Source organism: Anopheles coustani, chromosome 2 (assembly GCF_943734705.1).
Source record: "Anopheles coustani chromosome 2, idAnoCousDA_361_x.2, whole genome shotgun sequence".
Classification (NCBI taxonomy): domain Eukaryota; kingdom Metazoa; phylum Arthropoda; class Insecta; order Diptera; family Culicidae; genus Anopheles; species Anopheles coustani.
This window is the reverse complement of record NC_071289.1, coordinates 16,601,185-16,618,460: the sequence shown is the minus strand read 5'-3', so window position 1 is coordinate 16,618,460 and position 17,276 is coordinate 16,601,185. Positions and strand designations below refer to the sequence as shown.

The 17,276-nt window shown below is 45.2% G+C and overlaps 1 protein-coding gene across 1 annotated transcript; it reads right to left on the bottom strand.

The window, feature by feature from the left end:
• Positions 1 to 721: 721 nt before the first annotated feature.
• LOC131266542 (interaptin-like) lies at positions 722 to 15,275 on the bottom strand. Its single transcript, XM_058269107.1, is given in 20 exon segments — positions 722 to 949; positions 1,029 to 1,119; positions 1,372 to 1,769; positions 1,828 to 1,959; positions 2,031 to 2,223; positions 2,287 to 2,615; positions 2,689 to 3,012; positions 3,080 to 3,196; positions 3,261 to 3,410; positions 7,305 to 7,436; positions 7,472 to 7,603; positions 8,612 to 8,686; positions 9,094 to 9,156; positions 9,238 to 9,342; positions 9,433 to 9,687; positions 12,518 to 13,180; positions 13,665 to 13,850; positions 14,049 to 14,217; positions 14,290 to 14,588; positions 14,952 to 15,275. Coding segments are annotated over 20 exon segments (4,158 nt in total). The 5' UTR covers positions 15,192 to 15,275; the 3' UTR covers positions 722 to 844.
• Between the last annotated feature and the right edge of the window lie 2,001 nt (positions 15,276 to 17,276).

Genomic DNA, 17,276 nt, shown 5'->3' with positions numbered 1-17,276 from the left:
TGCAATAATATCCGTCTATCCAAACGCAACGCACGACCGCTCAAATCGAGCTTCCGAACACTACTGGACCTCTTTAAACCGCTTGCAGTTCACACCGGTTCGAGGACCTTGAATAACCGATTCGATGACCGACGTACGTTTTATACACTACCAACACATACAACGCCCTGAGGATACATCGGTAAACCGGTTCGGATCGGGCATTTCTTGAGTGTGTGCGTGTATCACGCACCAGCGACATCGAGCAGTGTGCTCGAATTAGTTCACCGATCATATGTTTTTTCGAGCAGCTTTGTTTTCGTTCTTTCTCGCTCTACCGCACGATACCGGTGTGTGCTTTCTTTTGCCGGCGTATTTTCTCTCTCTAACTCACTGTTTTCGGCCTGCTTGGCGGATTTGTTAGGATTTTAGTTACCTATGTTGAAGGTAGGCCGCATAAGCTGGGAGTTAAAATTTTAAGAAATTTAATGTGTCGCTGAGCACCGCCCCACAAATTAAAGGGTAAGAAATCCTGTTGAGTATAAAGAAAGTCGTAAAACGATCCTGTTCGAACATGTTCAAAATAGGATTTGCACTGTAACTGTGATCATTCATTGTTGCAAATATCGAGGTAGATGAATATCGCTAGTAATAGAAAGTGTTGCTGGAGGTCACTCGCAGCAAAATAAAACACTCACTTTTATTTACAGAAATAAGATAATCGTTCAATTTATTCTACCGTACACTGACAATCTTACTGATATTACTGCCTAACTAAATTTGTAAAAGTTTCTCTATAAAACAATAAAATGGCAGGAAGAATGCAAACCTGTGCTACGGTCGTTGTTCTCATTAGTAATTAAAACTAAGAATCGTTTGGAAACACTTCCTTCAGACCCTGGTGCCAGAACTTTCGTATCTGCTGCAGCTGATTACACGTAAGTTCTACTTTCTGTAACAACTCGTCCGACTGAAACAGGGAAACGAATGGAGATTGAATTACTTTTGGTTTTTTATACTTTATAACGTACGAAATATTCTTCACCAACCTCATTACAGTTGGGATCGCTGCTAGATCGAACCAGTTTGAACGCTTCCGGTGGGTAGAACGTTTGATGGAGTGGCGTGAGATTATAACTTCTACAAAAGAAAAGAAAATTGGATGGTTTACAAGTACTACAGCGTTTGCTTCTCCATATCCAAAAAGCATAACTCATAGAAAAACGTTTGTTTACCAAGATTTACGTAAAAAATTCCTAACGAATACAGGTTAGTCTTTATTAAAAACGAAAATTCCGTATTATCACGCATAGCTCCAAAAAACACACCACAAAAACGGTAAGTTACGATGGGTTTGTTCAATACCCCATCGTTTGCCTAAACATGCTTCACCTCCGATTGTCGTCGTAGGGCGAATGCTGCCGAGGAGGTTGCTGCTGTTGCGACTGCTGCTGATGCACGCGCCTTCCAAGGATTGTATTATCCCGATGGTACTCTTGCAATTTGCCGATCAGTTTGGCCCGGTCCTGATCGAGCATTTCGGTGCGCTTCTTTAGTCGAACAATCTCCTGGCTCAGCTGGGCCTCCCGCTCCTTCCACTCGGCGACACTTTTGCGCGTGAGCTCCTTCGTGGCCAGCGTTTGCTGCTTAAACTCCAGCAACTTTTTGGAGCTTTCCTTCAGTTGCTCAATCTCCTGCTGCCCGCGATGAAACTGCTTGCTAAGATCTTCATGAAAGCTTTTGAGCTGCTGATAGTTTTGGTTGAGTTGGCGGTGCATTTCTTCCAGTTCCTGTCATGAAAAATTGCATATTAGCAAACTGTAAATTAAGCGGCAACGTCATGCTCACCATCACACGGGATGATTTGAACGCCAGCTCATCCTGATTCGATTTGATCACCTCGCAAAGCGCACTCTGTTTTCCTTCAAACGTTGCCAACCGTTCTCGCAACCCTTGAGATTCGTCACGCAATGCATCGCGCTAGAAAGAAGAAAAATTGTGTGACCGTTGAATCCAGACCAGTATGAAGCAGGGATGGCAAACACACTCACATCACTAGAGATGTGTTCACTTTTCTCTCGTACACCGTCCATTTCCGCTCGCAGGCGATTCATTTGTCTTTCGTACTGTTGTAGCTGATTTTTCTGATCCATGGAACATCGCCTGACATTGCTGAGCTCCTCCATGCAACGTTTTTCGCAAGCCAACGCATCCTGACGCGCCCGTTCCAGGGCATCAGATAAACTAAAACATAACAACACAGTTATTGTTGTACCTTCCTAAAACAGAAACACCCATGCTACATACCTGACATTCTTTGCTTCCACTTCTACCAGCTGGTCCTGTTTTATGGCAAGTTTTCGGTTGACGTCACGCAGACTCTGCTGCAGACGCTCGATCAGCTCATCCTTCATATACCCCGACTGCTCCAGATTGCTATTACGGCCCTTAAACTCGCTCAGCTGCTCAATCAGGTCTGTCGTCTGTTCCGTCGCCTGTATCCGGTGGTTCACGTACTCTGTTTCGCGCTTTTTCCATTCTTCGATGCGCTGGGCGAGCTCTTCCTGGGCTCGGGTTGCTTCCAGTGTTTTCTGGGCCAACTGTTTCTGCAGCGAGTGAGAAAGTGGTGTCTTTGCCTGGAAGGAAAAGAAAACAGTACCATAATCATTCGAAAATATTCGGTGTGTTAAGCTCGCAATCGAGCCCTACCCTTTCTCGGGAACCTGGATTACTGTTTATGCCACACTTGCACATTCGCCGCTGCACCACGAGCTCCCCGGCGATGCGGTCCTTCTCCGATTTTAGGGCTACAAGTTTGTCCTCTTGCACGTTGCACCGATCCCGTAACTCTTCCAGCTCCTGCCTGGTCGTCGAAAGCTGATGCTGCGAGCCACCCAACTGTTGCTCGAGCTGGACTACGCTGTCCTGGTATGATTGAATCGTTTTCTGCAGCACACGATTGTGCTCGTCAAGCTTCAAGATGGTGGTCTGCAGCGTTGCCAATGCTTCTACCGTTTGTTCGTGCTGCTGACTCTGTAACACAATAGGACGAACAAATTTGCTAACCTTCCTACACGTGTTTCCTTGCGCATGTGCTTACCGTGTCCGAAGAACTGACCAGCTGATTGCTAAGCGATTCTATCTCTCGCCGCAATTGCTTCAGCTCGTTGGAATGCTTAGTACGCTGCTGGCTCATTTCTAGCTCATGGAGTCGCTCCTGGAATGTGCAATGGGCATTATCAGTAGCATTAGTCTTAATGTTTGGGTTTGTTTTGTTTTACCATCTCGGCACACTTTTCTCGGAAGAAGTTCAAATTTCCCAAATCTTGCTGCCTTGAAACTATCTCCCCTCGGACACCATTCATCTGATCCTGTAACTGTTTTACATCTTCCTTGAGCAAAGCGAATACACGTTGTTTCTGATCGTTCAGCTAAAAAATAAATGTTGAAAAAATATACATTACTTTTGCGGGATCTTATCATTGTTTGATCAAGCAGAATAAATTATAAAATTACAGATGTTAACAATGTGCATTCACCACCATATATACCCTATACTTTCAATAACTATCATTTTTCTGTATTGTTCTGTAAACTGCAGTTTTTAGCGGAATGTGAAAAAAAGAACGCGCCACACAATCCCACAGTGGTAACAAATCAATAAACTCAAATAATCATCACGTCACTGCTAGAAAACGGGAAAACAACCAAAACCACGCCAAACCCGACCAAACGGAACCGATTACACAAAATACCCACTCGCACGCCACGAATCGAAGGCGTAAATGACCCGGAAATGAAATACGAACGGTTCCTTTTACGACGATCCACTCGTTCCACAATTTTTACATCGTTTCCCAACCCACTAGGGTTCAGGACTATATTACTTTACTAAATAAAAAGCACGAGGGATCACAAAACCACCAGCGAAGGATTCTACCCGCTATACCGGCCGTTGTCTGTCGTGGTTTTTCGTCAAAGGAACCGGATATCATTCATCCATTGCACTGAAGCGACAGTGAGTCGTCTTTCTCGGGGTTTATTTTTCGTGGATTTCCTGTTCTAGGATTTTTTTTTCAACTAAATAATAATAAAATAAGCAAAAAATGAAAGGTTCAGTTAAATCTACTGGCTTTTGAATTTCTTTTTCGCAAAAATTTGTGAAAAATAAGATTTATTTAAACACTGAAAGAGGAAAACTTGGAGATTTTCAAATATACCATTATGTTGCATGTAACTAAATTCATTTGCAAAATGTTGATTTAAATGTGTTTAAATATTATTTAATTATTTTGCGGATTGTTAGCGGAACTAGCTTATCTACGGTAACCGTGCGACTCATTACCTCGAATCATCTATGGAGTCTACTGTACTCAGCCGAACGAAACTAAACAAACAAAATCAGTGGACACCGCGTGACGTGGTCCGGGGGCGTATAATGGCATTCCCGATTGTAATCGGTTTCGTTTGAATTAAGAAAAAGCAAAACACTCCGTGAAACAACTCCGATTGAGTAGTTGGTCGGTCGAATGTACCTAAAGGGTCCAGGTTAGCGTCCTTTTTCGTTGGTGTAGGTTAGGCACAGCATGCTTCGTTAAACTTCCCGCACAGCACATTACATTTACTAACGGACTTCGAGTGTACCTATACTAAAAGCTTTTGATCGCCTACTTGTTTTGCATCAAAGAAAAAACCTTATTCTTTGGATAAAACTTCTTTTAAAATGAATTCTTTAACTTACGCAGTACAGTTTTAAAAATGTTATTCAACTTAGATAAAGTTCTCAGACTTTACCCGTACTGGGCACACTGGCCACAGGATAGACCTTAATAATGTTACACTATTAAACGAACTTGCGCACCACCGGAAAAAAGTGTCCGTTCCCGACCGGAGTCAAACTAGTACTAAAAACGAACTCGCTCCATTCCCTGATCATTCTCGTGGCTGTGTCCTTTCGTCGTCGTCGTCGTCGTCGTCGTATGTTGTTGATGTTTTGCCCGGAATCCTGTTTGCCTCAGCTTGCCTTCATGCTCACACCCAAATGCACAAGATTTTTCCGACATCAGTGTTCGTGGTAGGTGTGTAAGAACAGAATAAGAATAGAAGAAACAAGAGGCTTAACATGGAATTCCGTGGTCTGAGCCTTAGCACCAATCCGTCAACATAACACACAACACCCCCGGTAGGAACAACGTGGGGTGGAAGAGTGTAGGATATGGTCACGACCACAGCAACAATGTAGCAATAAATCTAATTCCAATCGCAATCCGGGAACGCAGGACATTGCACCGGTGAGCGCGAAACCAACAACTCGAATGGAAGTCACGAAGTCCTGAACAAGAGCTCCCAGGGAGTACCTGGTGTAGCAGACGCTTTTCCAAAGTTGACCCAAAAACGAATGAATGAAGTGCATACGAGTCCTCCCACCTTCGCCTCGCAGCAAAACTCGTAGATTCCAGAGTGGAGATGAAATGCGCGTGCCTTTGTTTCGTGCCAACCAGGGGAAACCGTGCTGTAATGTTGGGCCCAGCACGTTTACTTTCAACCGGATTTTTTGAGTTGATAGACTGTCGCTCCCGATGCAACTTGCAAGGCACAACACACACCAGAGTCCGGAGGACACAAGCCACCCATCCACCCCCACCACCCGGGCTGAATTTCGCACTGTAAAGTCATGCGATAAGTTGTGCCAACTTACGTGGTAGAAGAGAAGTTATTAAAAAGTTATCATCATGTGTAGAGGAAAAGTTTTTCCATTACTTTTGTTAGCAAACAAACCGTAAGGCAAAGGTAATTGAATCGAAATTCCATTTGCCTTCAGGGGCAATAGTCGTCGACGATTGCTCCTTTTCCCGCTGGTGGAGCAACTTTTACTCTTATCCTGATCTAATCATTCCACCCAGTTTTCTAATAGTATCGAAAAAGATTAGGATAGTTTTCTGGTCGCGCAATTTTTTTTAGGTCAATGCTGCTTGGGCCTTCGGAATCATTAAATGAAAAGTTGAAATTTCAATTAAAACGGTAAAAATTCTACCGTCTGATTTGTATCAGCAAAAACGTCCATCGTGTGGGAACCATGTAACTCTCTTCCGTTCTTTCGCTCATTTTCTCTCTATCTCTTCTTTGCAGTTCGCAACACTTTTCGGTCCCAAGTACAGGTGTCGTAGTTAACGAATCTATTTCAATCCTGACAGGGACACAATTGGGGCGCAAGGTTTGCGTGCCTGGGAAGAGACCGTTTCTGCCACTGGCACCGCATTTGATGTTCACCTGCAACTCCACCTCTCTACTCTTTTTTTCCTATTTATTGCCTTTCAGTTTTTCAAGAAATTATAATTCATTTACCACCTGCTTTCTTCGGCTGTGAACCGATTCTGCAAAAGCGTACAGCCCTTTAGAGCTTTTCGAACGTGCTTCGTTCGGTGCTCGAGTCAAACCAGCCAAGAACGGACGGAGGAAAAGTGAAAGGCGCCATTTCCACCTCACCTCCATCACCAACCCAGCTTGTGTTGTAAACGAAAGGAAGTGTGTACGATTAAAATCTGATTATCCTTTGGCATGAACTCAGCGCGAAGGCGGGGTCACCAGGGCGAAACCAGACCCCGGTGGGCCTGGTGTTGATGGGTTATTTACCACGCAAAGGACATCACTTCGTCCATGGGAGGGGAAAAACTTGTACCAAGACGAAGTGGCGAAACCGCTCCGTGTAAGTTCGGCTCGTTGAGGAACCTTCCTCCTTTGCTTGCAATATCCTTCACAATCCGGAGCAACAAGCGATAAAACTTACACTTTCTTTCATTTCCCCCTCCGTGTAACGGTACCACCGTTTCACCTGTTCCATAGATGTTTTGCAGACTGAACTGAAGAAACAGGAAAGCTTGCAATCGATGAACGTCGGCAAACATACACTTTACTACCGTTCGCTGGCGTGGGTGTGTTGCTTTCCTAGCCTTCCCCTCGCTAAGGCTCTAGGCTGCAGCGCCGCAGGACGACATTTACGATCGAATCGTTAGGTGCGCCAAAATTCAAACATCTTGCCAACCCATAAAACCGTGCCGAAGCGTCGATAGAATATGATTTCTCAATCGTCAAACAGTTGCACCATTGTGTCAACGCGATACTTTGGCCAAAGTGTCGAACGAAAAACAGGGGGGTGGAGGACACAAATCATGCAGTAATTTCTTCCGGCAGTGGTTTTACCCTGTAACGAGCAAACGGGCGCATTGACATAGAACCTACTCCTTGATAAATGGGTTTTACTGCAACGCGTTAGTGGCTTAAGAGAAAAAATATATATACAAAGCAGTAACACTAGGATGTCTCACCTCCTGCCGGATGTCGACGGCATCGGATATGTCCTTCAAGTCGGCAAACTCGCGGCTCAGGTCAGCCAGCTGACAACGCAGCTGCAGATTGGAGTCACGGTACTGGTCCAGCTCGTTGTCCTTGGCCACGTTCTGTCGGTCCAATATTAGTTTCCATTAGTACACACACGCTGTCTGGCGCGTGAAGTTTAACTTAACCCGTCCGACCTACATACCTCTTTAAATGCGTCGTTTAGCTGTTCACTTAGTAGGATAACTTCCAGTTGAAGATTCTCCACCAGTTCGTGAAGAACATTTACCTATTGCAAGAAATCAGCATTAATTTAAAGATCAAAAAAGTGAAGTGCAATTTAAGGCACCGCTAGTTTTCTCCCACTTTTGGAGGCTTTCGTTAACAAATACCGCCGTAAAACTTACCAAACTGGTTTTGAAAACTGAGAATATTAATATTTTAACCATGATAAAATAAAAGTTGTTCAACAGTTAATAGGATTAGTACGCTATCAATCTGGTAAATAATTTATTACGGCAATTGAAACGGAAATTGAAAAAGAACAAAATTGAGAACACGTGTATATAAGTAATGATGAAGTACGCACTCAACGAAACGTATTGCGCATAAAATTATGGCGTAGAAGTCAACAATATTTCAAGAAAACTGGATTGTAAATTATCTCTCTACCTAACGCTAAAAGATAACGATTAACAAAATGCTATTCGCGATAAGTATAGGACACCCGTAACGGGACCCGAAGTCGTATAATACTACTGTCTCCAAAATGTCTTACTCGCAAAGAAAAAAAAACAAAAAAAAGTTTCCTTAGTTCCTAGGGAAATAATCGTCACAGCAAAAAGTCAACAAGATATTCCACGGGTCAAGCGCGTGTGAATGAGGCAAGGTTGGTTTTTTGGCGTTTTTGGAAAACGGGGGAAAAAATCAAAACGATCCGTTTCCTTTACGCGTCGAAGCCACTGAACAGCGCGCGTCCAATCGCGGTCCAATAGTCGGTGGCCCCAGTGTTGCTACTTCCCGTCGCGGGACTGGCAGAAGCGTTACTATTCGTTGCGCCGGAAGGAGGACTGTTAGTAGTGGCAGCTGGGGAGTTAGTGGTGGCAGAGATTGAGGTCGTTTGTGGTAGCAGCTGTGGGTGCACACTACTATTGGGGGTTCTTTCGAAGACGGCGGCATCATGCTCCTTGCCGCTACTGTTCGGCCAAATGCTTTGATGGCCGATACGGTGCGCCGCATGCGACGACGACGACGGCGCCGCCGGTTGGCTGTAACGGAGGCCGGAAAATAAACTCACTGATGAGCTGCCGTTGCGTTTCGTTTCCTCGAGGGCAACGCGCAGGTTGGAGATGGTGACGAGTTGGTTTTTACACTGGATAAGGCAGTCGGTCGTGTAGCGTGGGGGTAAAATATATACGAAAACAAAAAAAATACATTAGACTTAAATTGAACAGAACCAAGCATCACTACAAAGATCCAGCACAAATTCACCAATTTGTAAAACCAAAGAAAACCAATAATAATCTCATTCCTCTCGGTCGTTCTTGAAACCATAATTAAACGCAAGCCGGGAAAGGCGGAAAAGCGGAAAGATAATAAACTTCCATCAACAAGCCCGTTGCAGTTTGCTCAACCGATTCCCTCAACGATCGTGCGCAATAGGTGCCCGTTTGTCCCGCAGCTTGCGCAGCTTCATTTGTCTACAACGACGCAAACGGCAGCGACGTAGGAAAAGTTCCCGTTCGCGGATGAAAAATATTCAACCTCAAGCGCACCTACCTCGTCCTCGATGATTATCTTTTCCTCGCTGGTCTTCTGCAAATTATCCCGGTACTGTTGCAGCTGTCGGAAAATGAAAGAAGAAAAACGATCTCACTAACTATACAACACACATACAAGCGAAACGTGCAAAAAAACCCCTACCGTTTCCTTCAGATCCTCCACGTGCTGCACAAGCTTCGACTTTTCCATGTTCAGCATCGCAATGATCCGGCCTTGATCGTCCGCCGTTTCTTCCAGTGCGGTGATCTGTTGTTGATACGATATAAAGAAATAGAGCGGTGCAATTTACTTTTCCCTTCCGTTGCGTGTGGGTTTTCATTCCTATATCAACCGTACCTTTTTCTGGAGGGTCAGCTTTTCGTCATCGATCGACTCTTGGCGTGCCCGGCACAGGCCAAGCTGGCGCTCTCGGTTGCCCAATTCCTGTTGGAGTCGTTCTAGCTCGGCATGACGATCGCGCAGTACCAGATCCTTCGATTCGATCTCCTTCTTCAAATCGTCGATCAGACCCTGCAGCGTACAGCCTTCGTCCAGGCCCAACGACAGCGAGCTGAGCGATTCACTGGCACTGTTGTTGCTGTCCTTTCCTAGCTGGAAGACAGTCATGATGTGATGTCTTGTCTTAGCTTGTTTGAGAACGATTAACTACACCCAACTGCACACTCTTCACAAAGCCAATACACACAACAGATTGTATTAATTTAAACACACTGTCCATTCACAGACAATCTACATGAATTCGACCCCCTTAATGAATCCACTACCGCACGAGATCGTATGGAAATTGGATGCTGCGCAAAACCGTGTGTTCAATGTTCATAAATGCAAGCCCCGAGAAACCGTCACGATACACGAAACGCACGAACATACCGTCGAGAGATCCGCGAACTAACTAAATCAAGCGCATCTCAGAGATGCAAAGGACCCACACCCAGTTTGAAGTGAAAGGCAAAGCGGAGAGAGCATACAGAGAGCCAAATGGATGGAAAGGAGATACTGACCGGCAAAAATAATACTAGACAACCGGGCGGAGGAGAATCCCTGCACGTTTTCTTGCTAGGGTGAAACGAAAAGTACCTGGCAAAGATCCTGCACAAGGGGGCTACTTGAAATTCTACAGATTTAGAAACAACGAAGACCTATTACAGTACCTTTTCCCTGAGCGCCATTCCCGACCGACAGATGCAACGGGGAGCATTATATCGCACGGACTACGCCTAGTTCTAGTTAGAAGCGAACGGGAGGGTGGCTATTTTTGAACACCCAGCGGCACAGTTCTTTCAATCTGTCCCCTCAAAAGAGTAGAAATCGTAGGTAGTCTGTGTTCCTCACGCCCAAAGCAAAAGTGCATCTCAAACCTCTTTCCACCATGCTCTGTACTACGATCGTGCACGATCTCTTCTTCCACATTGAGTGGACCATTACTCTACACGCACCGCACGGCGTAGGTGTTGATGGTCTCCTCTAGCACCCCGAACGGTTGATGCCGGTATGACATCCCACGGATTCGTTTACAAACAACGCCATCGGACTGCTCACACCCTTTCTTCAGCCACACGCGCAATGCAATAAAATGTCTTCGTGTTTGAAACTCGCAAGCAGGAACTGAGGCCCTCTCGAGCGTACGGTTCCACATCCCGGACCTCTTAAGTGATCGATGTTCGTGCTCGCTCTGGAACCACTCGGGGAATCGTATGGGGGTGTACGCAGTCGTAGACTGCACGTTCTTAAAATAACTAACCATGTTTCGATTGGAAAAAGAAACGAAGATCTAATATCCCTTGATTCCTTCACCTTACCGGCGAGACAGGCAAGTACGCACACAGGAGGATGCGAGCACGGAATATGCTGGTTAATTGACTATTAGCTCCCGATTTCCCGGTCTGTCGGCATTTGGTAGGCGCTCGAGAAGCTGCTCGGAAAAGAATCGTGCTAATGCAACACACCGTAAACTTCGATCGATCTCTCATCGATCTCACCCTTGACTACGGACTACGGAACTCTTGCCAGAATTTCGAGAACGTGCATAGATCAATCATGACTCACTACGTTTATCCCAGGGCAATGATGTTCGACGTGAAAATAGGTAGAAGCGCCAGAGCTACGACCAACGGTTGAAAAGAACCACCCAACGACATCTGGCGAAGCTGTTTAAAAGAGGAAATATTTAGCGTCGAATGTGCTGCACAAACAAAATAAACATCCAAACGTTGAATAATAGGCTTAGCCGTTTCTACACAGAATTACCGCGAAGGAAGTTCCTCGCGTTGTTACAATTACACGCAAATATGGCTTCCACTAACCGTGTCCTATCAGCCGATTAACAATCCAAGGTGAAATATTTAACACCACCTTTTACGTACCACCGGGACCCTGGACTCCTAGTGAGCACGTCAGGGCTGTGCAAATTCTCCGCCCGCTCCGCCAATCAGTCCGTAAAAGTCGAAACCATTCAAATAGCTCTACCAGTACCAGTCCATTATGCCCTAAATAGTACTAATTACTAAACATACAACAACCGTACAATAAAGCTGGTAAATTAACACTCGTTTACCCCGACCCCCGCTGGACGGACGAAAGAGGTGGTGGGATACAAAGAGGACTGTATAAATAGCCACTTCCACCGGTGTCCGCGCGGTTTACCTACATACAAATAACTTCAACACCGTCGTGGGAGGATTCAGCAACGGCGTTTGGAGTACGCAAAACACCACGTACGATGGAAGACAACACATTGAGCAACGAACAGGAAGCAGGGAGGGAGTTCAAAAAGGAACAGAACTGTAGACGCTCGACCGTGTGTCTGTGTTCCAAAATAGACGGTTGTCACTGCGCCATCCCGTGGAGATGTGCATCTCGTGCCGCCACCGCAAAGGCAGTCACCAGCGCAGTCAAACGAGTTAGAATTAACTAGTCGTTCGGTGAAGTCGGAAAAAGGCGAGAAGTAGAAACTGGGTTAACATGGACCACCGCCCGTATTGCTTCCGTTGGGTGCGATGGGTCTCCTCAGCCTTCACCTGAACAAGAATTTTTCACCCATTCACTTCCCCGGCAGCTCCATAATGTACCAACTCCAGAGCCCGTCTCCGTGCACTGCTTGCCGTAATTACTCCAATCCGCAAGTGGTCTACAAAAATAGCTGCCCAAAAAAGGGCGTTCCATCGGGAGCTGTAAGCATACGACGGCTGAGAGATTAATCACCATAGAAGAAGGAAATCGAAGTGGCAAAATGTTTACTTCGAATAGAGGTGATGAAAGGCGCCTGTTTACTTGAACTAAGGCACCGGGTCAAATGTTGGCTTGATAACCAGCCTACTAAGCTAATAAATTTTCATAGGAGTACGTGTATCGTACAACTTTTTTTTAACAGTGTGTTGAACTAGACCCAAAACAAATTAAACTTGTTTACATCATCACTTACCATACGTTTTAATTGTACCACAACTTCCTGATACAAATCCGCTTCCATACTCTGCTCCCGGTGGCCTTCAACGTTGGGTTGTATTTCGCTACAGTTTTCCAGCCGCGATATGCTGGTACTGCCGATGCCTTCGTCCTGCTCCAACGCACAAACCTGATGCTCGGACAATCGGCGACACAGCATCTCACAGCGAGCCCGTAGCGCTTCGATCAGCTCGTCGTCATCTTCGTATCTAAAGGAGCCCCCCGATAGCTCCTGCTCTTCGCCACAGAATTTACCGGTAGTTTGCAGCAACTCCTCGCAGGCTCCCCGTAGCCCCAGCAGAGCTTTTATCATATCGGCGCACTGCCAATCACTACCGTCGTTCATCGGTAGCGAAGCCCGATGATTTCCGTGGACCCTTTTGTAGTCCTGCAATTGTGCTCGCAACTCGGCCAGTTCCTGTTTCAGTGTCCGTACGTATTCCGATTCGGTCTCACTGTGCTGTTCGATCGTACTGATACCATCGAGGAGCGGTTGAGATACGCGTCCCGAGAGGAGCGTTGTGTCTTCTTTTGACGCTTGAGTCTCAGTCGAATAAAAGGAGGAGTCCGATACCACTTGGCATGCTTCCTTACATGGATCCTGTTCATTTTCTTCAGTGGTGGAATGTGAATTGAAGTTCTTGAAAAAAGATATACAATAAAGTCAATGAGTCAATGAGTCAAAAGTAATTATTTGCGGGAGCATTGAGTATCAAGCCCAGGTACACTATTTTGTTTTCTCAAAGCAGATACACAAACTTAAAAACTATTTTATTCAGCAGCCATTGTTAGTACACCTTTTCACTGAAATTTTCGCAATTATGTGTTAAATCCCTGCCACCACCGCAAACAATGCATTCTTCTTTAGCCAAAAAGATTCTAGTGCGTCCTCATTCCAATAAACATCACCAGAACTAATCCACAACACGGCCCTCGTTCCTACAAGCAGAACAGGTAAAGCTTTCCACACTCCAACGGCTTTCATCGTCGTACAGTTCGGAAAACAATGATGCACTCTCTAAGGACTGAACAAAAATAGTGTTTATCAGGTAACACTGGTGCATAATTAAATCTACAACCACCACCACACCAACCCAAAAGTCCAATCGAAAGGAAATCGATACCTCGGTCAGTACTTTAATTTCGTGCCGCTGCTGGGAGATCACCTGATCCCGGAAGTAAATGGCTGTGTTGGCCTGCCGCAGCTTGTCCTCCTGCTCTTTTAACTTCTTCCGCAAAAACGTTATCTTATCGTGGTGATCGGTGATCTCCGAAATAAGGCTCTTATTGTCGGTCGTGGCCGCTGCGGACTAGTTGTTTTAAGAAGATACATATCGAGAACACGTAGAAAACATGTATGAAATGAGCAAACATTGCCAACTTTGGGGTACGAGCTTCCATTCGTTTGTTCACATCGGAACGCAAATGAATTCGCATCAAAATTTACCATCATTGAAAAACAAACAAGTAAACAATGGGGAAAAACTTCCCCGCGGAACAAAAGTTACCGTTTTTGCCTTCAGAAGTTGATCGTCCAAGGAGGTGATCTGATGACGCAGAATGTTTATCTCTTTGCGTTTATCATCTAGCTGATTTTCCCGCGTTTTGGTCATGCTACGCAACTGATCCACCAGAGCGCAGCTATCGCCCAGCTCTTTCCGCAATTCTTCGATTTGCCTTAAAGAAACAAATTCAAAGACTGGTTGTTAGTACATGTTAATCATAGAGTCGATTGTGGCGTTCGCTTACCGTGACTTGATGTCCAGTTCCTGCAGGAGCATCTGATCAGTGGTCGGCACGATCGGATAGTTTGAGGAGAGCTCGAGAGAAATAATTTCTTCTCCAGCAGCCGGCGTCGTAGCGAGCGCAGTTGTGTTTTCCACGCGCTTCAGCCGGATATCCGGACCGAAACGTACCAGATCCTTGAGGTAGGCGGCTCGCATCAGTGCCATCCGCTCCATGCAGGTGTCTTGCATTTCGCGCAACGACTGAACGAGCTCAGTGTTGAGCGACCGTAGACTGTTGACCCAGTCGTTGTAGATGCGGATCTACTAGCACGATGTGCATGATGAAAGTTAACACCATCATCGGCGTCACCCGTAGGAACGAAAGAAAAATGAAAATGGTGTATAAATTAGTAGGCTGTTGCACTTGCACACACATCTTCGGATCCCTTCTTAGGTTTCATAAATGCAACGCGTTGCCACGTGCCCATTCTTTGGTCACAAAGGATACAAACAATTAAAAAACCAAGTCTTACTACCCCGGGAGTAGGAGGGTAGGGAAAAGACTCGACGACGACAGCCAGCCGATTCTAATGCAGCGCAAACAAGGCCCTTGCGTACGGTGTGACGAGGGTGACCTTCGAGGCGCGTGCGTCGCGTACGCGTGCTCTGAGGTTCTGAACTTACCTTGAACGGCTCGTCCATCTCCTCGCTTTCGGCCAACTGGATCTGCTTGGCGAACTGTTCGTTCAGCTGGTCCAGCAACTGGGGGTTCAGCGAGGCTTCGTCCATCTGGTCGGGCAGAATGGTCCCCTCGATCGGCGGTGAACCTTTTTCGGTCGATCGAAACTTCGCGCCATCCACCGTCTCCGGTGATCTCTCCGCAGTCACCGCGGTCTTTTTATCGCCGTCACCTCCTGCGTCCATTGCAGACACCGCAGGTGGTACTCCGCGAGGCCTTCGCACCGATCCCGACCCACAGGGTTACTAAGCCTCTCGAGCGAACGAATATGAAGGCACACGAAGCAGTGATCTTCACTATCCCGCGGTCTGCTGGCAACAAAATACGACACGGTTTGTTCCAGCAACTGCCACCACTCTCGTTTGTTCAGTCACCAGCAGCAGCAGCAACAACACTTTTTTTCTACGATTTCGATCACTTTGATACCGACATCAAACGTAGGCTCCCCACCTCAAAGGCGATGTGTCGGCTGTGCGACGCTGTCTACTTTGTTTACGTCTGCGTAGCAGTCGTCAGTAGTGTTGGCAGAGTCGGGATTCGGAAGATCCGAGGATTCGATCCCTTGGCAGATTCTAAAGGAATGGATCCCATTTAATGGACTTGGAAATGGAAAATCAAATAAATAATTTATTGTGATACGTTCTGGAACCTTCATCAACATCTACTACTTATAGTGGAAGGCTAGAGCATACCACAGGATATTTATTGCTATAGTACCTTTACGACGATCTATAAAGTTTATGGCCTTATCACACTGGTCACCAATGGTGGCATGGAAAAAGCACTGGATTGTCAAACGACCATCGAAAACGAATGACATTGGAGTGGCTGGGGGTCCGTTGGTGAATGAGCTTGCCCGTATCACCGAGCTGTCATTGTATGGAGTTTGGTGTATCTGGCATGTTAAGCTTGATTTGAAAGTGATTCATGTTTTTTAATTTTATTAATAATCAATTATAAGCATAATAAGATTATAAAATTTCGGTATTTTAATCTTAAACTGCCGAAAACCGCATGAACCGAAAGTGAATTATATAAACTCCCACTCCCAGGTGGCCTGCCTTATCACACTACCAAGACGCACCAGTATGTCAAACTGGATGCCAAAACCAAATTTTGACAGTTCGGTGGCTTTGCAAAGCCACCATTGGTGACCAGTGTGATAAGGCCATTACACGACCAACAATTCCGCTAGAGTTTGCAAACTTGTAAAAGTTCACTATCAACACGAAAAAAGATGTTGGTAAGAATTACTCAACCTCAGCATACATTCAAACTAACGGCAAGATGCACCGGTGGGTATCGGTACATTTGTAGTTGAATTAAGCAATTTAGAACAAAATTAAGTAATAAAATATGTCCACTTGCATGTCTAATACATCCTATATGAGTTTCGGCTCTGCCATAAGATTTAACAGGGATGTTTTCCCTACTATACCTGATAAAAAAACATAAAACTATACCTGAAGTGATGTAAGATTTTTCTACGCTAGTTTAAGCTATAACAAACACAATTTGGTTTCAAAAAGTCATTGATAACGTACCTCAATATGTAACTTAACGAATACTGATCTTAATTGGATTAATAATCGTTGCATTGTAGTTCTGGAGACAAAACATAAAACATTCTCATACGGGGGCAATATGCACCGGCTTATGTGGATCAGAATTCACTGCTCCAAATTTTGGACAAACTCATTCAGTATGGCATTGTCTCAACTAAAGTAACTCAAATCTGCACGTATTTGCAACCCGCTGCACGTAAGCTGCAACCGAAACTCACAAGAAAAGCATATCCATCTTGAATACTTTGTTATTCAGGTTCGAATGGAGAAAGTAACCGATCGAGCTTCGAATGTTATTATACAAATTTCTAGCGTATTCTAGTACACTGTATCTAACACTGTTACACTAACCGCTTATGAAAAATTACTCCGTTCTTTCCGAATTAAACAAATCAACAGAGACGTAGAGAACTTTCCTTTCAGCCGTTATTTTCGCATATAACTTTTTTTATTGGTATTTTCTTCTTTTTTGCTTTGTTACTTTACGTTCCTTTCCCACGCTAGTCACCAAAGTCACGTAAATCTTTCTAATCCCACTTGACGACGGCCCACAGTTAAATTGTTTTTTTTTGCTTCATCTTTTCTGTTAATGTGCATCGTCTCATTTGGGCCGCGAATGAACTGTGCCGCGTATTTCTTGGCGCCGTGGCGCCCTCGCCCTAATAAGTAAATTATTTAATCATTCCTTCAGTTACGTTACACATT